This window comes from Pelodiscus sinensis, chromosome 12 (assembly GCF_049634645.1).
Source record: "Pelodiscus sinensis isolate JC-2024 chromosome 12, ASM4963464v1, whole genome shotgun sequence".
Classification (NCBI taxonomy): domain Eukaryota; kingdom Metazoa; phylum Chordata; order Testudines; family Trionychidae; genus Pelodiscus; species Pelodiscus sinensis.
This window is the reverse complement of record NC_134722.1, coordinates 4,739,430-4,762,789: the sequence shown is the minus strand read 5'-3', so window position 1 is coordinate 4,762,789 and position 23,360 is coordinate 4,739,430. Positions and strand designations below refer to the sequence as shown.

At 41.9% G+C, this 23,360-nt stretch overlaps 1 protein-coding gene and 1 long non-coding RNA gene across 5 annotated transcripts in view; one reads left to right on the top strand and one right to left on the bottom strand.

The window, feature by feature from the left end:
• The window catches only part of BANP (BTG3 associated nuclear protein), a 280,256-nt gene extending 265,996 nt beyond the window's left edge, over window positions 1-14,260 (top strand). For 3 of the 4 annotated variants that reach the window (XM_075939922.1, XM_075939923.1, XM_075939924.1), the window contains 2 exons: window positions 6,749-6,892; window positions 13,445-14,260. In XM_075939922.1, the coding sequence (XP_075796037.1) occupies window positions 6,749-6,892; window positions 13,445-13,516 (216 nt within the window). In that variant the 3' untranslated portion in view covers window positions 13,517-14,260. Of the gene's footprint in view, window positions 1-6,748; window positions 6,893-10,027; window positions 10,165-13,444 lie in introns of all 4 variants that reach the window. The other variant, XR_012906631.1, reaches the window with a different exon arrangement.
• Window positions 1,461-22,350, bottom strand: LOC112545082 (uncharacterized). The gene is made up of 3 exons (XR_012906632.1): window positions 22,210-22,350; window positions 2,796-2,886; window positions 1,461-1,586 (listed from the first exon to the last, which is right to left on the bottom strand). It is a non-coding gene; the product is annotated as an uncharacterized LOC112545082 (long non-coding RNA).
• Window positions 22,351-23,360: the final 1,010 nt, after the last annotated feature.

Sequence of the window (23,360 nt, the reverse complement as noted above, 5' to 3'; positions counted from 1 at the left end):
TTTGAGCCAAGGATTGGACTAGATGACTTTCTGAGGTGTCTTCCAAACCTAATCTATGATTCTAAGTAGTTAGATATTTAATATAGGGATATAAGCGAGTAGTTGACTTCTCGACTAAGCTTATCGGGTAGTTGAGTGGAGTACTCGACTACTCACTTCCCTCTCTTCCTTGCTGCCTCTGTTTGAGAGACAGCATGCGGGCTGAGGGGGAGACAGGAGCAGATGCTGTGGGGAGACGACTTAAAAGCCGGTTCCCCCCAGCACTGTCCCTGCAGTGTTGCTGGCCACCCACCTCTATCAAAGGCAGCAGGAGAGAGTGTAGGGGGACCAGGTCCACTGTGCCTCTGCATTTTAAATATAATAAGAGCCACTGGACTCTTACTATATTTAAAAAGCAGAGGCACAGCAGTCCCGGAGCAAGCCTCCCCTTATCTACTAATCATGCAGTTCAATATAGTGCTTTGAACTCCTAGGCAGGGTTGGTAGTTAACTGGGGAAAACACTAGTTAAGGACAGAGTGCTAGTAAACACCAATTTACACTGGGAAAACAGATTACAGAGCACTCAACCAAAAGCAGGCAGTGGGTGAACTGCTAGATGCTGTTATAGGTGGCTTGAGGATGTAAGTACACTGTGAATTACATGGAAAAACAGATTGTTGACAGGGAAAAAACTCTGGTTTATGTATCAGCTGTTGAGATTGGAAAATACTGTGTAACGCTGGCAAGAGCTGGCAAGGCATTAGCAAATATGGTTGTGTTCTTAAGAGCAAATATGGTTGTGTTCTTAAGAGCCACCTGACATACAATTTGGAACTACAATTTGGAACTACATGACAACACATTGGTTGAATATGGATGTGTATCACATTGGCTGTGATTTTACCTGGATAATGGTAAATACTATGCCATCTTTGCTGCCAGGTCTTATATCTGTACTCTCCCCCCCCTCCCCTCCCAGAGAGGTTATGTGCAATCCTGGTCCACAATAATACATAAACTTAACAACATGTGATCTTTCAAAGATATTGCAGGAAATTGCCATTTTTGTCACAATATCCTCATAGCAGCTATACAACAGTGAATCAAGGGGAAAATTGTGAAACTGGGATATCTTCTGAAATGGTGGTGGTTGGCTATTAAAGCAACTCATCCAGATGTTTTAGAACACTACTGTTTTATGGTTCTGACTGTGAGATGTTAGAACGTTAGAAACAAAAGATTTACAGGAGTGATTTTCTTTACTTCTGAATTCATGAAGACGTTGCACAAACGTAGTGCCAAAATACAGGAGATTTTTTTTTTAATTTAGCAATTTATTGTGCACAGTGATGTTTTAAAAGTTATCATAGGGACAGATATGGATTGCAGCATTGCATTTTTTCTATGCGATCTGTAAAGAGATATTATAGTAACTTATTGGAGACGTGGTTTAATTCTTCATGCAGGAAAAACTTTTTTGATATTTAAATGCTTTTTGTGAATTATAGAAAGGATAGGTACAAGTTCATGTATCCATTGTTACTGTGAGTGGAATCTTTTAGTAGCCAACTAGATGGATGCAGTGTTGTGATAGCCAAGTTGGTCCTAGGATATAAGAAATACAAGATGGGTGAGGCAGTATCTTTTAGAAATTGGTCCAAAAAATTTATTACCCCAGCCACCTTTGTCTCTTAAAGCAGGTGGCTTTTGACATTTATTCTCTGATATATTTAAAAAAATAAAGTCTCTAACTACCTATTCTCAAATGGTACTAATAGGTCAGAAATCTTAGCAGCTTTATCTGTCGGGTGGACAATAAAGTTGTTGTATTATTAGTATTGAGAAGATGTTGACTTGAATTATAACCTTTTGAGATTCCTTCCTTGGACTGATAGGTGGACTAGACAAATCAGAAACGATTGTCTTGTTAACACTCGAGGAATTTGGTTTAAAATGCTAGGAAATTAATAAACACTTTTCTCTCATCTTGACCTCCACTGAGGGAAACAGGCACTTCTGATCCATCCAGGTTTGCGTGAATGGGAGGTGATAAAAAAGGAGAGATTTCTGTGTTACAATAACAGCTTTACCATTCCTTGTGTGCTAAGAACAAAACCTTTCCCTTCAAGTCAGTTCTTTCAAATTTTGAGAAGCGAATGTTGAAAAAGAAACTGATCCTAAGACAGACACCTGAATTGCAAAGCTATCCAACAGAAAGGTGTAACATGAGAGGTCCCTCATATTACGTATTCTGAATCTGTCCCATAGAGAGAAATTCTCTGTCAATCAGCAGGAAGTATTTCATGTAGCTATCGATAAGACGGAGTGACAGAGTGATTTTGAAGCACAAAACTATGTTATTGCCAATAATCTTAGTAAAATTCAGTATAAAATAATACAGGGTTATATCCCGTAGCCTCTCCTTGCACCATGAAAATAAATACTATTAAAGCTTGCTGGAAGGAGTGCTCTACTGTGGAAATTGCAACCTGGTACTATCTAAACTTTGACGTTTTCATGTAAAATAATTTCTGTAACGTCAATATAATGTGAAAGGGATGTAGCAATCCAGCAACCTGTAATTATTCTGGGGTTTGACAATCAGTGATAACATGTACGGTGTCAGAATTTGTCAAGAATTGTTGCTCTTGGCTGGTAAATACTCATAAATTCAGACTGTGAAGTGCCTCCAATACAGCATAACACTTGTCTTCAAAATATATGGCACAGAGAAGAAATGGAGAAATTAACATATTTCTTTAAAAACTAAATCAAGCAGTGTGGTCTCCTTTTCTCAACGGAACCTCAGCATACCTGAGATCCCTGTTCCTTGAGGTCACTTCGTTTTATCTCCTGTGCTCCTCAGGAAATTTCTGGCTTGCCCTGCTGCTCTGTGGCTACCCATCTGGACATAACAAAGAAATCAAATTGTATATAATCCATGTTAGAATCATTATTTGTTTTCTCCCTCTTTTAATATTGTTTGCTTAAATCTACTGATCAGTATGATTTGAAAAGTTGAATGTGTAAATTACAGCACATGCAAGCTAATTTTTTCTGTAGTTGCAATGGGTTTAAAGGAAGATATTATTGGAGAGAGATTTTCAGTTAGATATGCCTAAATTGTATTCAGACCTCATATTTCTCCTTTGCTTCATCAGTTCAATAAAATCACAAATATGAAAGGAGTCTTATCATAACAGTACTCATTTAAACTATTCTTTAATGAGTAAGATGGTTTCTGATTGCTCAAAGCCAACAATGAACCTAACCTATGCTAGTCAGCATAGAGATTTGTAATGGTTCATTGAGCACAAGCATTCATTAGAAATAATTATTAAATCTACACATTTATTATACCGTAGGAACACAGTGCAACAAGACATTGTCAAAAGATTAATGTCTTTGCCTTTGAGAATGAATATCTTGGCTTTTTCACCTTATTTATGCAACAGAAAGAGACCGTTCTTTTGTAAGAATTTTCTGTTCCATTAACATTATCACATAACTAGGACAACGTATTCAAGGCCTTTACAATAGCCACTAGTAGAATTAAAATCCCTTTATTATTTATCACCACTGCCCCCAATAAGGGTAATTTTCTATTTATTGTTGTGGACCACATATGCAACTCTTTATTGTGTGGGCTGCATCCACACAATATGTCTACTACCCGTAAGGAGACTACTCTTGAGGATGTCACATGGACCACAGCTCTGTGTTGATTAGGCTGCAAGTGGCCTGTGAACCGGGGCTTGAGAACCAGCGTATTACATTCAGCAGTGCAGTAATAGCTGTTAAATATTTTTGAAAATGTATATAGATGTAATACACTTCCCTAAATACCTTTTCCAAAGTCACTTTAAGAATGTAAAACGATGACAATCTTGTGAAAGTATGGCCAATAGCTTTAGCAGCTGCGTATATAAATACATTAAAAGCAAGAGGAAGACCAAGGACAGGGTAGGCCCACTGCTTAGTGAGGAGGGAGAAGCAGTAACAGGAAACTTGGAAATGGCGGAGATGCTCAATGCCTTCTTTGTTTCGGTCTTCACCGAGAAGTCTGGAGGTGTGCCTAACGTAGTGAATACAAGCAGAGAGAGGGTAAGTTTAGAAGATAGGATACACAAAGAACAAGTTAAAAATCACTTAGGAAAGTTAGATGTCAGCAAGTCACCAGGTCCTGATGAAATGCATCCCAGGATACTCAAGGAGCTGATAGAGGAGGTATCTGAGCCTTTAGCTATGATTTTTGAAAAATCATGGCAGACAGGGGAGATTCCAGAAGACTGGAAAAGGGCAAATATTGTGCCCATCTATAAAAAGGGGAATAAGAACAACCCAGGAAACTACAGACCGGTCAGTTTAATGTCTGTCCCAGGGAAGATAATGGAGCAGGTAATTAAGGAAATCATATGCAAACACTTGGAAGGTAATAAAGTGATAGGGAATAGCCAGCATGGGTTTGTGAAGAACAAGTCATGCCAAACTAATCTGATAGCTTTCTTTGATAGGATAACGAGCCTTGTGGATAAGGGAGAAGCGGTGGATGTCATATACCTAGACGTTAGTAAGGCATTTGATACGGTCTCGCATGATATTCTTATTGATAAACTAGGCAAATATAACTTAGATAGGGCCACGATAAGGTGGGTGCATAATTGGCTGGATAACTGTAGTCAGAGAGTTGTTGTTAATGGTTCTAAATCCTGCTGGAAAGGAATAACAAGTGGAGTTCCTTAAGGGTCTGTTTTGGGACCCGTACTGTTCAATATCTTCATCAATGACGTAGATATTGGGATAGAGAGTACTCTTATTAAGTTTGCAGATGATACCAAACTGGGTGGGGTTGCAACTTCTTTGGAGGATAGGGACATAATTCAAAACGACCTTAGCAAGTTAGAGAAATGGTCAGAGGTAAACAGGATGAGGTTTAATAAAGAGAAATGCAAAGTGCTCCACTTAGGAAGGAACAGTCAGTTCCATACATACAAGATGGGAAGCGACTGTCTAGGAAGGAGCATGGCGGAAAGGGATCTAGGGGTCATAGTGGACCACAAGTTGAATATGAGTCAACAGTGTGATCCTGTTGCAAAAAAAGCAAATATGATTCTAGGTTGTATCAACAGGTGTGTTGTAAGCAAAACTTGTGAAGTCATTCTGCCACTCAACTCTGCACTAGTTAGGCCTCAGCTGGAGTACTGTGTCCAGTTCTGGGCGCCACATTTCAAGAAAGATGTGGAGAAATTGGAAAGGGTACAGAGAAGAGCGACAAGAATGATTAAAGGTCTAGAGAACATGACCTATGAAGCCAGGCTTCATGAACTGGGCTTGTTTAGTTTGGAAAAAAAGATTAAGGGGGGACATGATAGCGGTTTTCAAATATCTAAAAGGGTGTCACAAGGAGGAAGGAGAAAATTTGTTCCTCTTGGTTTCTGAGGACAGGACAAGGAGTAATGGGCTCAAAGTGCAGCAGGGGAGGTTTAGATTGGACATTAGGAAAAAATTCCTAACTGTCAGGGTGGTCAAATATTGGAATAAATTGCCAAGGGAGGTGGTGGAATCTCCCTCTCTGGAGATATTTAAGAACAGGTTAGATAGACATCTGTCAGGGATGGTGTAGACAGAGCTTGGTCCTGCCTTGAGGGCGGGGGGCTGGACTCGATGACCTCTTGAGGTCCCTTCCAGACCTATGATTCTATGATTCTATGTATATCCTTGTGAGTTAGTGGCATCGGACACATGGTCCAGTAACGAGAACTAGCCACCCCTGCAAAGCCCTTCTCCTACCCCATGTCATGGGCTTTAAGATACATGGATGATAACAATGAAGTCAAAGGTTTTTATGAAACATAGACTCTAGCAGAAAAAGCCCCAGCTGTGTTTAATTATAGCACAGCACTCTGATCACTGGCTGCAGGGTGCAATCTCCTTTCTGTTCAATGAGCAATTTATGTAGAAATCCCTGGGTTTCTTCTGGAGGTCTTATCTGCTTTTAGTTCCCGATGGTGCTTTATTACTCCCCCCTTTACACTTACGGGAGATTTGGGAGTGAGCTTCCTCTGCCTATTGGGATTCAAGCAGGGCCTCTGGTGCTACTCCCTCATCCAAAGGCCACTAGAATTAATGGACAGGCTCCCATTGACTTGGCTGGGCTTTGGAATAGGGCCACAGCACAGTATGATGGGGCATACCAATGTTCCATTTTGTTTCTGTCCTCAGAACGTTGGTGGGACTCCCACTAGGATAATGGAAATTCGGTGCACTCATTACAAGAAAAATAGGTTCAGCAGTTAGTTATGGGAAGCAGTGTCTAAGTGCCACGTACGGTTACTGATTAGAAGAACAGCCCTTGTTCTGTTTGTATTAATCAAGGGTAGTTTTATTTTTAATATAAAAAAGGAAACCTGGAGTATTTAGTATGATCTCTCTCGAGGTGGTTTTGTTCCATCGCTAGTGCTGATACTTTTTAAATACAGAACTGCTTTGTATTACACAATCATAACAGTTAAACATTTCTAGGTATGTTGGCTGGTAACCCTTTCACTAAAGTATTGAAGGAATCCAGATTTTATAAAGCACAACAAAATGCTTCTGGTGTAACTCATTCAGTATGAATACCATATTCTCTTGGAAACCCTTAACTTAACCATTCTTGATGGATTGTTTTTTGGTGGAGTTCTTTTCTTTTCGCAGATCTGTTTTGTAGTTACAGATGTTTCACAATGCATGTTAACAGGATGCTTTCTCTGTTGGCTTGTCTGCAGGTGTTACAGGGTGCTCAGTTGATAGCTGTTGCCTCAGCAGATCCTGCATCTGGGGGCGTAGATGGATCCCCACTCCAAGGGAGTGATATCCAGGTCCAATATGTCCAGCTGGCACCAGTGACAGACCACGCTGCTACTAATCAAGTATGTATTTTTTCCCATTTGAAAGTACTTAAAAAGATGCAAATGCCTGTTAGAGTAACTATGTTTCTGTCCACAAATATTCCATTCCCTTAGGGTTTATAATATGCAATTTTTCAACTCTAAAAATGTCTCCTATTGTGAGTGCCTCCATTTATTAACAGCTTTTGACTATTCCTGGCCTTATTCCTACCTCTGAGTCCTTGCTTGATTGCCCCAAGTGTATAGTCATTTTAGTCCTCTTTCTTTTTTTGAATCCATTAAAGAGGAACACCAGAGGGATAGAACAGGAGGAAGATGTTTGCCTGGACTCATATATCAGAAAAGCTTCTTTCAGACTGAGGTCCTCAAGTCCATTCTTGAAGGATGCCTGCCCTTCCTGCTTTCAGGTCAATCATTTTGATCCATTGCCTGAATTTTCCACATCAGCTGCAGTGTGAGCAATTATAAGCAAACACTCAAGGCTCTCTTTTAAAATGGAGTTATTAGCCTTCATGGCAACAGGAGTGTTCATATAGCTGGCTATAGAAAACTCTTGTTTTTCTCAGGAAATACAAGGGTACTTGGATTCTGCAGTGAACATCTGCTTGCAACCTGACAGTTACATGCCTAATAACTTCTTATGCGCTCGAAGTAGTGACTGATCTTAACAACAACAAAATGAGTCTGGTCTCAAAGAGAGTCCCGCTTTTGAAGGGAATTGGCTCTACTCCCCAAACTAGTCAGAGGTGCCCAGAAGGAAAGCAAACTGCCACCCATATTATGTACAGCATTATGATAGGAATGCTGCTACCTGGGGCCAGAGTTGGATTTTGCCACCATTCCTATTGTAAAGCCCGATTTTGTGGGGATATCTAATCTGGCTGCAGACATTGACTTTGGGGGGAACAATGGTTTATCAACTCTTGGGAAAAGAGAATGTAAGTTATGATGTGCTCCATTATTCTGAATATGTACTGAAGGTTACCAGTTTGATTGGCTTGTTTTGAACTATTATGATTTTAAAAACCAGTTTCAGTTTACAAACCGAAGTCCTGATTCTTTGAGGGGTGTGAAAAATCCACAGCGCCGATTACCATAATTATACTGAGCTAACCCTCCTTCTAGACAGCCCTATGTCAGTAGGAGGGCTTCTGCCAACAAAGCAACTGCCTCTCAGGGAGGCAGCATCTTCATTAAAGCACTGCAGTGGCAGGCACCGGTGCCCTGATCCAGCATATTAACTGTGGAAGAGTCCTTAGCTCAGGGGTGGGGAACCTTTATTGGGTCGGGGGCCACACACAATTAGGGATGTTAAAGACTAGTTGACTGGCTGACTATCTGATAAGCATTTCCTTATCGGATAGTCTTTTGACTAATCAACTAGTCAATCCCCCCTCCCTTGCTGCCTATAAAGGCAGCAAGGGGGGGGGGCAGGTACTTTAAAGTGGCAGCACCACATAGAGGTGCTGCCACTTTGAAACCCCAAGGTGGCCGCTGCACAGCTGATATGCAGATTAGCTGTGTGGCAGCTACCACTTTAATAAAACGCTGCCTCGGCGTGATTCAAAGAGGCAGCTGTGGAAGCCTGGATCAGCTGGGGAGTCCCTAGCTGACCCCAGGTTCCATGCAGCACTTCCGCGGAACCCGGAGTCAGCAGGGGACTCCCAGCTGACCCTGAGCTCCATGGCAGCTGCCCCTTTTAAATACCACCTCCGCTGACCCTGGGCTCCTAGCGGCATGCAGCGTAGCATGGAGTCTGGGGTCATCGGGGGACTGTGAGTCCTCTGCTGACCCTGGGCTCCATGGCTTTGAAATGCATAAGAGCTCCCGCTGGGGATTCTTGTGCATTTCAAAGCAGGCACCAAGTCCCGTTGGCCCTGGCTGTATGTGGAGTCCCACTTTCCTCCTTTGAAATGTACAAGAGGAGCCCCACATTTCAAAGGAGGAATGTGGAAGTGCCTATTGACTAGTCGACTAGTCAATTAACCACATTTTAACATCCTACCACACAAGTGAGAAACAAAAAACCCCCCCAAAACTCCTCTCTGACTGAGAAGGAGAAAGACGCTCCCCACATTCCCTTCACACACCAAGCCTAGAGGGACCCAGCCTAGTACATTTTGTGTGTCCCATCCCTGCAGTAGGGCAGCGGGGCGCTGGAGCGCCAGCACAGGCTCCCCAAAGCTGACTGGGGCTCTGAGCCTCAAGGGCCATATCCAGGCAAGCCAGAAGCTGCATCCGGTCCCCAGGCCCGAGGTTCCCCAACCCTACCTTTGCTGCTCATCTTAGTCACCTCCCACTGTTTTTAGATCCTTGAGGAGCTGTGGTAACCCTCCCCCATGAAGTAGAACACAGTCATACACGAACTGATCATATACATAAACCAATGGTCCCCAAAGATACTGCTTGGGATTGCATTGTCTGTCACAAATCTCACAGACAATAAGCTGCTCAATATGGGGCTCTGGACATATTTATTTTAATCCTTTAAAGAGCCAGGCACACTTCTGGCTGTATCCAGCTAATAACATACTGTTGCATCACACATAATTCAGAGGTGCTCATTTCATAGTAAACTGCCATTCTAGTTCTGGCCCCCAGAGTGTTCCCATAAATCACTTCCCAGGGAATTTGGTAGGGAGCCTGTTTTTTTGTGACATTATCATCCCTCTCAGCTATGGGATCTGACAGGCAGTTGGTTGTTGAGTCCAGGAGTAAACATAGGCATCTGTCTCTCACGTGGCTGGCAACCACAAAAGGAGTGACTTTCTTTCAGAAACACTTTGCGCTGTGTTAGGTTTTAACATTGTGGCTAACCACAGAGATTTATATCAAGATGTAGATAAACTGAAAGGAATGTGAAACAAGAGGGGTTTGAAAAGAAATGCAAAAAGGCTAAACATAAGTTCACGGTAAATATCTCTGAGTTCACACACTCCAAAGACTAAAGAGCTATAAATGGAAATTAGTAAAACGAACCGAATATCTGTATCAGTAAAATGAACTGAATATCTGCATCACCTTAAAATACATGAATAACATAATAACTCATAAACAAGGAACCAGTTTGGCTGAACCGATTGGATAACAGAAAAATAGTAAATATACACCTTAGCGTAGTAATGCAGCAGCCCTCAGTGTTGTTTCTTTTTTCAGAAAGTTCTATGAAGAGACACTTCCTTTGTCTCAAACATTCTGAATCTGTTTCTGTATTTGAGCTTCTCGAAAGTGGGGCTCATTTTCTTCCAGTGCCGAAATCTAGTACCCTGAATAAATTTCAACTTCAGAACATCGTAAGTGAACACCTATGTCAGGTCTGAAAACCAGCCTCTGAGTACTTATCTTTGTGCGCTCCACGCCGTGTCTTATTGTTTATGGATGCCTGGTTGCACATGGAAAGTTAGAGGCAGAAATGAGACACCTTTGAAATTAATCACTCCTTTTAATTGACCCGAAGAAGAGACAAATGCCCTGATGTTCAATATTAATTTCTTTTTATTCAAGCACAGTTTTGTACTTGCAAGTTCAAATTTCAGACCCAAGTGTTAATGACTGGGAGGTCTGACTGGTTATTTGTGCTCACAAATCAGGTACTTACACATCTAACTACTAATATATCAGCAATGGGCACAAAATGGCATCTGCATGTCCAAAAGCTGAGTTGAGATCTGGCTCATATTCAGGGCCTAGAAGTAGTTGGTATACTTCCATGCCCTGATTGCATTCTTTATTTATAGAAACTCTAATTATTCTTGACACATTAATTTGCAAGAACAAAATGTGGTAATAGCACACTTTTTTTTTCATTGAAATCTCCTGATTTAGGGGCAGTGGGGGGAGTGTCACATTTTGATTAATCTGGGGGAAACCACACAAGGCAAGCTCCCTTGCAGGTCCTTCAGTCTTGTATTTCTGGCCTGATAGCCTGAATCTTGGTTTTATAGTCAGTGCTTGTCTTATAGATTTTTTTTAGATGTTTAGTTGGTTGCATTAAAGCAGGGTTACTCAACATGTGGCTCGTGGGTGGGAGTCAAAACAAAAAAATAGTCAATATAATGGTCTTCTGTTGATACGTGTTTTAGTAGTTAAATTCCTGGACTGTCATTGCTCGTTAACGGTGCTGTCATGTGGGTGGAAACTGGGTAAATATTGCATTTTATTAATATATGCCCATCAGTGTGAAAGAAGCTATTTGCATATATTTGCATGTATATGCAACCACACATAAGTTGCGGCCCTCGGCGTGTACTGTGAGTATCATTGTGGCCCCCGCAGCTTCCAGTGTTGAGTAGCCCTGCTTTAAAGCTTAGCTATTGCCAAGCTGTAAGCATTATTCTCCCAATTGGCAGTGTTCTAGACAGGACAAGTAAATAAGCAGTCAAATGACTCAGACTTCCACAGGGGAAAAAAATGTAGCTACATGTAATTATTGGCAACAGAACACACAAAAGCAGGCAAGAATTGATTTTACAGGGAAACCTTAATTTATGAAGAAAGCTTTGACAAGTTGAACCTCACAGTATTTTTATTTGAATAAGCCACTACATTCTAGCAAAGTGTTTGTGTAGGAAAACCATTAGCGATGTTTCACTCTTATTTTCTCTGAACCCTCCTACCAAGCATTGATGCTAGTTTGTCCTTATTAGGAAAAGGAAGCCAGTAAAGCAGGCGTTAAAAAGTCTTTTTTCCTGTAATGGCAGTGTTGCTACTCTATTGCTCTTGCACCTGTCCTGTTCCCAGAGCATCAGTTGGCACAGAATTTTTTCCCTGGTGTTTTTTTTTTGGAGAGGGGTCGGGGGGAGGGGGGGCGGCGGTGGCAGTGTTCAGTATTTTTGGTTCAACCATCTGGCAACCCTCTCTCTGCCTTCTCTCCCTGCTCTGGACCAGACAGCTCCCTTGCAGAACCAGGTTGGGGAAGAGAGGAAAAAAGGAGGGGGAGTGGGCGGGCTGACTGGGCCCGATTACTTAGGGTTGCCAGGTGTCCGGTATTGACCCAGACAGTCTGGTATTTTCACCCCTGGCCAGGAAAAAAAATAAGAAAATACCGGACAGGAGGTGAAAATACCAGACTGTCCGGGTCAATACCGAACACCTGGCAACCCTAGCTCTGGCAAGAGCTCACTAAGCTGCGGCAAAAGCCAGCAAGAAGCTATTGAAAGACCCGGGTTGCAATAGGACAGAACCTGTAAGAAATGTTAAGTTACTTTCGCCCCTGCTTCATGCAGAATCTGTCACAAATCCCTGAGCTTCTCCATATTCACTGGGAGGCCTCACTTGACTGGACTAGAGTCATAGAACACTAGAACTGGAAGCGATCTCAAGAGGTCATCAAGTCCAGCCCCCTGCCCTCATGGCAGGACCAAGCACTATCTAGAATTCTAGATCATCCCTGATAGATGTCTATCCAACTTGCTCTTAAATATCTCCAGTGATGGAAATTCCACAGCCTCCCAAGGCAATTTATTCCAGTGTTTAACCACCCTGACAGTTAGGAAGTTTTTCCTACTGTCCAACCTAAACCTCCCTTGCTGCAATTTAAGCCCATTGCTTCTTGTCCTATCCTCAGAGGCCAAGGAGAACAATTTTTCTTCTTCCTCCTTGTAACATCCTTGAAGCATCAGGATTATTTACAGTACTTTTATTCTGATTTGACCTTGTTTATTAAGTATGAATTGCACTTAAATGTGCCTGTCTTATGTTGTCTGAGAACCCCAGGAAGAGCACACAAAAGGGCCCATTGTACACAGTAAAATTTACATAAGCTCCCATTTTAAATTCCATCTTAAGCCACACACATTTTAGATTAGTGTAATTATTTTGGTTAGGTGTGGTGGGTGTGGTTTTTTTTTTTTTTACGCTGAAATAATTGTACTGATACAACCTTTAGTGTGGATGGAGTTATACCAGAATAAAGGTGCCTTGTGACACTATGCAGTATATTCTCTTTATGTGTGTGATAGATATATATCTATATCTCTCTATATATCTATATAGATAGCTAGATATCCCAACTGTCATTCTTTCCAGCTTTTTTTTAAAATGGGATTTACAATTTATTTTCTGAGCAACTTCCTAAGTGTTTTATTTATTTTAGATGGCATTTTACCAAAACTGTTAATTTAGAATGGCACTAATGGTTCTCCTACATTCTCTGCTCATGGACAAAGACATTCTTTCAGTTTGGGACATATTAGGAAAATCTGGCAATTAAAATAGAGATTTATATGTGGCCAAAAGATAGGTAATGAAATGTTTAGCATCCAAAGAGAGATAGTGTTGTACTAACACTTCACATTTTATTAGCTTTATGTTTTTCAAAAATGCTATGCAAACATGTACTCAGCAGTCTTCTCAACACTCCTGGGAGCCAGGTAAGTAACATTATCCCTTTCTCCCAGGTGGTGAGGATGGAGGTGGTAGAGCAACTGGCCTAGAAAGCCACACAGCAAGTCAGGGGTGGGGCAGAGATTAAATATCTTAAGTGACTTGTTTTTAGCATCTTCTTTAACATACTTGTATTGAGAAGTTAATATGAAGTAAAATATGAATTCATTTTGATATGTCTTTTTATAGACCACAGATTCTCTTCAGTCAACTATCCAGCCAGAAATGCAGATAGAACATGAAGCAATCCAGATACAATAAAGCAGGAATTGTGGAAGCTTCATAGATCCATACGCCAGTGACCACGCTCAGAAGCTAAGAGTTGCTGCCCATGTGCAACAGAAGAAAAAAAGTGACCATCAGACTAACAGACATTTTCATATACATCTCCTGTAAATATCATAACTCTGTTGGTCTTTTTTACACACATGGCTAGATCCTCACCTGGTGCGAATCAGCACAGCTCTGACTTCAGTGGAACTCTACATTACTTTCCACCAGCTGAGGAATTGGCCCTCTAAATATATAGGGTCATCCCTTAGGTATTTAAAGAAAAAATATTCCCTCCATGAAAAAAACCCTCCTAATCATCAATCAAAATATTAAAACTTGAATTAATGTTCCATCCCATCAATTCTTTGGTGACTCCTACCACTGAATGTCCGTAGCTCTCCTATCAATACATTGCTGCTTTGCAGTACATGCTTTATCACATATAGAAAATCAAAAGCTGAAATATTTTTCATTGTTTAAATGGCTTTTTTATTTGCTATGGTGTTTATAACAAAAAACAACAAAAAAAAGTTTAAAAAAAAAGAAAAGCCCCCATACTGCAAGTATTAGCCTTTTGCTGGTGATTTCTGTTCAGTGTAATGAAAAATTGTATTTGCAAAAGACTAACAATTTTATTTGTATTGTTGCTTAACTACTTTTCTAAAGAAAAAAGGCTATCAATGCTGTAATTATGCATTTCTAAAGAAACAAATAAATGTGTATTTATGAACAGTGCAGCTTCCTTCTCCCTGTAGCTATGAAATATTTATAGATATCTGCTATCTGTAAAGGCATAGTACTAAATTCAGAGTCGAGTCAAAGGCTACAGGGAAGATGAGGTCGAATGCTAGGCCACATCTCCTCTTGCTGTAGTGGAGATTGATCTTCTGGTGTTCAAATTAGTGGGTCTAGTAAGGGCCCACTAAATCAAATGCGGAGGGCACCCCTGTCGGCTCCAGTACTCCTACTCCTTGCAAGGTAAAAGGGAAGCCAACAAGAGCATTTGCTCCTGTCAGCCTCCTGCTGTGGAGCTGGTACCAAGTTCAGCTTAAGGTACATGGATTCCAGCTGCATTATTTACATAGCTGGACTTGTATACCTTGAGCTGACCTTCTGGGTCTAGTATGGACTCACCAAATAGGCATTATGCTGTTGTTAACCTAACCTATAGTCTGTGGAGTTGCAGTGGCTTTCCATTGGAACTTAGTTTGTTCCAATGTGAACCTTTCTGAGCTTCAGAGTCTGCAACTTGCATCTTACACAGTAAATTTATTAAACTATTTTAAACCAAACGTCATAAAAGTTCCTCAGAATTCTTCTCTCTGGAGCAGCTCCTAACTCCTGCTTCCAGCCCTGTGTGGAATGTTGCAGTATCTTTATTGGCTTAGAGGACAGACTTGCTTGTATGGTTGAGCAAATCAGAAAAATACAGTTTGGGTTTTCTTAACTGAATAAGTTAACTTCTTATTGACAGACAACATGCTATAGATTAGTGAAAATGTTACTGAATGAGAAATAGCCACACATTTTATTTGGTTTAATTTAGGAAAACATCCCTCCTGAGAGGTAGGCCTCAACTCCCAAGATTTCTTGCAAATATTATCCCTGCTAAGTATTAAGTTTACTATAAGTTCCCATTTTTCATTAGGACATTTGCTGATGCACAAGTACAATACAAATTACCAGCCGTTGTCTCTCAAAACTTAATTTACAACAGGTTAAATGAATATGGCTCCTTGTCAGTTTTATTTTTAGTACTTCCCAGTCTAGGTGATGTTTAAACACCTGTTGAGGGAAGCTGAGAAATGATTCCTGCATGTTTTGGAGCGGCTGTTGAATAAGAACACACTATTTGGAATGACTGAAGAATTTTGGGAAGGTAAAGTTGCTGGATATGGAGGACAATGGTACATAATCCTCCCGTACCCTATTTCTTCTGGAGGTGAAACTTTTCTGCTCCCCCTCAGGAAGTATTGCCTTTCCTTGTTCAGAGACCCGAGGAAAACAACACGTGAACATGCTGTATTGTGTACACAGCACACGTGCATGTAAGACACAGAGTGCTCTCTCTCTCTTGCTCCCTGGTAGAGCTGTGAGTTGAATGCCCAGTGCATTTTGCAACTGAAAAACAAGGTAGAACACATGGCAAAAGCTGGTGTTAGGGGAGTCCCATTAACCATTTGAGCACTGTATGCTCTTGGCAAGGGAGGATGAAAGTTACCTTTCCCCTAGCCTCTGTCTTTTGATTAGGAATTCTTTGAGGCTGGGCTATCACTTACTGAATGGCTAGAAAGCAGCTAGTTCCTGATGGGCCCTAGTGGCCAGAAATCTGAGAGGCCTGACGGTTTGCCTGGCTCTGCATGCAGCCTAGTTAGCATGGTTTCACTTCGTTTATGTCCAAAGAGGTGGTGGTTTGAGCCTGTAAGCAGGCCAGGTGGGAATGGAGCATTCGGGTGAGGACTCTCTTGTTATTTTCAGTCTCTGTCTTTTCATAAGAAAATGGCCTGTTTCCCTCACTGTAAAATGTCTTTAACATCCTGCATTTTTTAAAAAATTGGATTGTTCACCATACTCCTTTTGCTGGGGGTGTGATAACGTGACTGCAACTATTTATAAGAAGAGTTCTGGCCCTAGCTGTGTCAGTAACTCACATTATGACCTGTGGCTAGAGAAGGCCTGAGTAGTGGTTTATTATTTTATAATATTTAGACTTTAAGCTTTTCAGGGCAGAGACCTTAGGTGACATCTTAGTCTCTTTGAAGTCAACAGGATTCTTTCCATTGACAAAGGGGACAGGTTTCACCACTTCTATTCACACATGTCTAAAATTCCTACCATGTTGTTGGCACTGTATCTACAGTAATAATGAAAATGCTCTGAGATCTTTTAGCATTAGAAGCTTGATTCAAAACCCCATTAAGCCAGAGTAGGTCTGTCCATTAACTAACAAGGGGGTCTATGATCCTCACTATCAAAGCTTTTATGTGTGTGGTTAACATAAAGTATGAGAGTAATTCCATTGAACTCAATGGGATTTGTCCTTGAGGTAAATGGGTGCTTTTCTGGATCAGATCCTTTCCCAGTTGTCATATATCTTCTTTAAGAAGAGGTAACCAGACCTGGATGCAGTAGTCAAGTGCAGGCATACCGTGTATTTATATAGCAGCATTATGATATGTACAGTCTTATTTATCCCTTTGCTAACGGTTCCTAACGTTCGGATGCTTTTTTGACTTCCACTGCACATTGAGCAAATGCTTTCAGAGAACTCTCCACAGTCACTCCAAGATCTCTCCTGAGTGGAAACAGCTGATTTAGACCGCCCTCATTTGATACGTATAGATGTGCATCTGAACACCTTGTGTGTAAAACTAAAAGCAATAGTGAAGTCCCTGGTGCAAAGTCTGAGAGACCAAGCCCTGTCAACAGAAGCCAAAGTAACAGGAAAACTGAGGTAGCTGCATTTAAACTTCTACAACAGGTCAAATTTTGTCAGGTGCTATTGGTTTCTCATGGTGCACAAGCTGAAAGTTCCAAGTTGATTCAGAACTTAAGCTCAGAGATAAGAGTAGAGAACCACCTCCCGGTATTCTGTAATGTGTCCCCATGTAAGAACTGAAGACAAATGGAAACACTATAAAATGTGGGAGAGGAGCAGCCTGGTGCAGCCTGCTAGCAGCAGGTGATGAGGTTGGGGGGTGGGTGGCAGGAGACCTCCCCTGGTCTGGCAAATTCTCTCATTTGGGACTGGTCAGGTCCTGACGATGATGGTATCTAGAACCCTGCAAATTTGTGGATATCCACTTTAAATCTTGTTATCAATAAACTAGGGAAATACGACATAGATGGGGCTATTAAAAGGTGGATGCATAACTGGCTGGATAACAATTCTCAGAGAGTAGTTATTAAAGGTTCACAATCATGCTGGAAGGGCTTAACAAGTGGGGTTAGCAGGGGTCTGTTTTGGGATCGGTTCTGTTCAATATCTTCATCAACGATTTAGATGATGGCATAGGGAGTACGATTATTAAATTTGCAGATGATACCAAGCTGGGAGAGGTTGCAAGTGCTTTGGAGGAGGGGTCATAATACAAAATGATCTGGACAAACTAGAGAAATGGTCTGAGGTAAACAGGATGAAGTTTAATAAGGACAAATGCAAAGTGCTCCACTTAGGAAGGAACAGTCAGTTTCACACATACAGAATGGGAAGCGATTGTCTAGAAAGGAGTACGGCAGAAAGGAATTTAGAGGTTATAGTGGACAACAAGTTAAACATGAGTCAACAGTGTGACATTGTTGTAAAAAGAAGCAAACATGATTCTGGGCTGCATTAACAGGAGTGTTGTGAGCAAGACACGAGAAGTCATTCTTCTGCTGTTTAGGCCTCAATTAGAGTATTGTTCCAATCCTGGGCACCACATTTCAAGAAAGAAATTGGAGAAGGTCCAGAGAAGAGCAACAAAAATGATGAAAGGTCTAGAAAACATGAGCTATGAGGGCAGACTGAAAGAATTGGACTTGTTTAGTTTAGAAAAGAGAAGACTTAGAGGGGACACGATAGCAGTTTTCAAGTATCTAAAAGGGTGTATAAGGAGGAGGAGGATAGGATAGGATAGGATAAGAATCAATGGCCTTAAATTGCAGCAAGGGAGGTTTAGGTTGGACATCAGGAAAAACTTCCTGCATGTCAGGGTGGCTAAACACCGGAATAAAGCTTAGGGGGAGTTGTGGATTCTCCATCACTGGAGCTGTTTAAGAGCAGGTTAGACAGACACCTGTCAGGGATGGTTTAGACAATGCTTAGTCCTGCTGTGAGGTCCCTTCCAATTCTAGTGTTCTATGATCTGTGGATCATTTTTGTGGATGTGGATACCAATTTTGTATCCATGCAGGGCTCTAGAGATTGATCTCCACATCCTAGGACTGAATTTGTTGAGGGACTGGGGGTACCTCTGAAGACCTACAACTTTTCACTCTCCCTGAAGGCAAAACCAGTTCATGGCTCTCAGTACAGGAAGCATCAAGCCACAAGTGTATTCAAGTGTTTTGATTGGAGCTCCAAATTTAAACTGCCTAAAACAATCTCTCCTTTTTGATTATCACTATGCTACTATGTGCTGCAAAAGTGGCAGAGGTAGAATGGACAAATGACTCACTCAGTCTGCTGTAACCCAAACAGCAGCAGAATTTATTCCTTCGGTTTGATTTTAGGCTTGTTAATCCTGTTAGAATCCCTTTAAAGTAGGGAATGCTTACCCACCCCCTTGTAAATACCTGCTTCAACCAGGGAGTACCTGAAGTGCATCACTGCCTTAGTGACTATCTGCTTCACAGTGCAATGTAGCAACTAGCATTAAAAAAAATCACTGCAAGATCTCACTTTAGACAATTATTTCTTGGCAATCTGTGCCATTTATACAGTCGCATTTGTAACTGTATAAATACTAAAAATGTAGGCTGTGAGAGGCAACTATTTCTCAATGTCAAAAATATATTAACGAGGAGTCCTATGGCACATTATAGACTAACAGATTTCATGGGTGCATCTGATGACGTGGGTTTTACCCATGAAAGCTTATGCCGAAATAAATCTGTTTAGGCAAGGTGTACACTAGACTCAGTAGTTCGGTATATGTAGCTGGAGTTGGCTTACCTTTAGGCAACCTTGGTGGCGTCCCCACAGCATAAGACCTACAGGAGCAAACACTCCCATCAGCTTCCCTTTCTCCTCACAGAAGTACTGGGTGGAGCTCTCTGAGTTTGATTTAGCAAATCTTAACTAGACTCGCTAAATCGAACTCTGGAAGATTGATTGCAGCAGGGTTGATCTTAGAATCATAGAATACTAGAACTGGAAGAGACCTCAAGAGATCATCAAGTCCAGTTCCCAGAGTCAAGACAAGTCCTTAATTTTTAAGGTCCATAGGACTCCTTGTTGTTTTTACAGATGCAGACTAAGACAACTGCTCCTCTGAGAAATAATGGTTTTATATTTATAGCACTCCTTTTGTCCAAATGGATCCTAAAGTACTTTGCAGTCTCTGTTTTAGACCAGCAATCTGCAGTCAAACTTCATTTCTTTGAATGAGACTGGGAAAATCATTCAGATACTCTGGAGTTTGGGGTAAATTGAGGCCTCTTTTTTCTTTAACAATGTGTTGGTATAAGTTAAGGTACCTGATCTCTCAGCTCAACACAGGTTGAGAGCATGTATAGGAAATGCTTGATGCCCCACAAAAGTACAATTAACTAACAATGAACAACAACAAGACTTAATCACAGAGGTAAAGAATCCTGCAATAAATTGAAAATACAAGGCGCATGTAGGTGGTTGGAATGTAATTACCCATTTACAATTTGGCCAGAACACTGGGGTTAACACCCCTATTCTTTCTAAAAAGTACCCTGGGATTTTCAATAATGTTTTCTTCTGCCTCAAGATATATTTGGCTGGACATGGACAAAAAAAATTGCTCTCAGCTGCAGATTTACATGGGAAATCTTAATCAAGAGCAAATATTACATGTTCTTTGTTTTTTTAAAAACAAGATGTATTCCAGTTGTGAAACTTTTCTCATGCTTGTTTTCTGTGAAAAAGATACTGGCAAAGAAAAATGCTTCTCCAATATTGTTTAAACAAAATTGGTTTTTTGAGCTTAAATACATAAAACTTTAAATAAATAAAACATACTAAAGTTTTGCTCATTGTTACAGAAACTGCAGTTAACCAGTACACCCGGGGGTAAAAAAACCAGAATCTCAACTAGTTTTCAGGTAAACAATGCATATTTGTAAGTGTTATAGCAAACTGTCCAGCAGACTAGAATGGATCTGAATCACTATCCACTAAATAACCTTCGGTGGAATATTCTCTTTCAAATTTTTCATCCCGTTTTAAAACAAAATACAAGTCTTTAAATAATCTGGGTTGTGAAACAGAGCAACAAAAGCCAGGAAATTGTGAGTTAAACCTGGCACCTCTGCACCATTAGCCATGGGGTCAGCTAATGAGCTAGAGACCTCCACTTTGGTTGTCACATCTGGAACATCTATGGTATTTAATTTTGAAAACAAAAACACTGCTTGCCCCTGGATCCCCACTTTTTAAAGCCAAGATCCTTCTGTAAGTCCCATTTGTATTTAGGATTCATTGGCCTTTGCTTCCCAGATTAGTTGATGCATCATAACATTGAAGCTGGAATTGGAACAGGTGATTGGAAATCAGAGGGACGTTTCCAATTGCCACATCCAAAGGGGAGAAAAACAATCTTTCCTGAACTTGCATCGAAAAATAATCTTATTTTAAATTGTGCACTCTCTACAATTTACTGCAGGCTTCTGGAAGAAGCGAGGAGAAGTTGGAAACTGGACAGCTGCAGGCCAGTATGAATTTGAACAGGCATTTTTTCAGCACACACCTAAGCAGCCTAGATGTCCTTGTTGCCTGAATTTGGAACAGCCATTCCTATCCCTTTAGAACTGAGGATTCAATTTCTAGCTGAAAAATGCTGTTTTTTCCCCCCCTCGTTGGCTGGGTATCCTCCACCCGCCCGCCAATAATATTTATTTTTGAATCCAGTGAAAAGACAGAACCATTGTCATTGCATCGATCCTATCAGAGAAATTAGATCAGCTACTTTAAACTGAAATAAAATAAATCATAACCCAATGGGCTACTGGCGCCAAAGAGCTTTTAACAGGAACAAACAGCTGTGGACTTTACCTTGGGCCTGGAGAGTGCTCTCTTGCTCCTTGGCTTATTCAACAGCCAGGAGAAAAGTCCCAGCTGGAAAGTGTGTGCCAGCCATTCGTTATTAGTATCGCCCCTTTTGGCTTTCCCCCGAGCCGCTTCCGTTAGCAACATTAAACCGTCCCAACATCTCTCTTGGCGATGAGAGGCTGCTAAATAGCAAATAACCTTGCACAGAGAGGGCAGCTGATCTCACAATCTAGGAGCTGAGCGACCAAAATCAGGTTGCTCTTTCTTCCCCACTACCCCCATTTTCACCCTGACATCTCCCCAGCCCCTCAGCTCTCTTTCCACCCCTCGGGGAGGGTTGCTCTCGTAACAGTGCCACACGAGTCACAGTCAGACAGCATGGATGGCCCTGGTGCAGAGCTGTATGGTTTTGTGTCCGCTCTGTTTCCAAACACCCTGCTATCCATCTGGTCGGGAGCGTCTGGCTTGTATAACTGCTGTTATTTAACAGCAATTTGATCTCTTAGTCATGTCACTTTAAATATGCAAATGTCTCTATTCCAGCTGTCCTAATCCTTCTGCCCTCAGTGGCTCCGACTATTCCAGCTTCTCCCTCCCTTTTGCCAGGGTCTCTGTCCAGGGAGTGCGTACAGCAGCTTTGTGCTCACGTGCTATAGATGGGCATCTGACTAGGGTTGCCAGGTGTCTGGTTTTGAACTGGACAGTCCAGTATTTGAGCTTTCTGTTTGGGAAACCAATTGAGAAAATAGAAACGTCGGGTGTTTTCTAAATAAGATGGAATGTCGATTGTGATGTCATGGCAAGCGTGCCCCGTATTTTTGTTGAAATCATCTGGCAACCCTACACCTGACTGACAGCATTTGCTTTGGAGTCTCCATTTCCCCAGGCTTTGGAGGCATTTGGATCTGAGCCCCTTTAGCCCTTTCCTACATGAGTCAGTATGTGGAGCGGTACTCACCTGGAAGGCCGGAGGAGATGATGGGAGAGGCTTGTTCCATGTCCAGGGAAGCGCAGGAAGCTGTCACTGGGGCAGAAGGGATGGTCCCCGTGAGCAGTTAGTCTCTGGGTCCTTTAAGGATCTGCTAGCAGGAGTCTATAGAGTGGTTGGGCCAAGGATCCCCCCTCTCCCAGTCAGGTGTGTGTGGTTGTTAGACCCAGCTGTGGAAGCTCAAGAGTCTGATTAGTTGAAGGGGGGGAGGTGACTCAGCAGGAAGAGCAGTCAGGGAGCTGTCAGGAGGCTGCTGAGGGAAAAGCTCAGCCCCATACTGCCCAAGAAGAAGGGCTATGAGACTCCTAGCTTCTGAGGGGAGAGTTCACAAGCCCAGGCATGGCCAGGCCCCAAGCAGGAGGACTGTGAAACCCCGAATTTACCAGGGCAGCTGGACAAACTAGGCCCCAAGAGGAAGGTAATAGTATTGTAATGACTCTGCTTGCAAAGGGAGGGGGTTGGTTTTTTTTAAACTTCAGAGGGAAACTGAGGCAAGGTGCCTGCAGTAGCAGGCCACTAGGGAGCACTGTGGACAGCACTTGTCTTGGAGTCCTCAGACAGGAGGCTAAATACAGGGTAAGACTTAGGAGCCACTTGGTCAGTGTGTCCACTTGATGGGAAGATAACACTGGTGCTGAAGGGCTTTTTAATCTCGCCGAGCAAGGCAGAACAAGAGTGAATAGCTGGAGGGTTAGTCATTGGTCAAAGCTACCATGGGCGGGTTCTCGGCCTCACAAACCAGCACTGGCTGCCTTGGTGGAAATCTGCGAGAGCCAAATACCATGTGTGGGAGCCAAACACAAGTAATTGGGCTTGATAGAGGGGGACTGGAGTGAAAAGAAATGGCCTGTGATATACCGGAGGCCAGGCGAGGTGATCTAAGGGTCTATTTGGCTTTACACTCAGTGAGTCTGTGAACTTATGGCCTGAGGGATGTGCCGCTCCAATTGTGTGATTGGGGCTTGACTGGTGGGCAGCAGAGTAGGTTCAGCTTGGGACTGGAACCGCATTGCTTGGGCTATGCAAGCAGAGGCTGAGCAAACCGGAGATCATGCCCTGTAGGGAGCTCCATAAGGCCAGAGGTGATAGTTACTCTCTCCCCTGTGTCTGGGGGGAGCAAA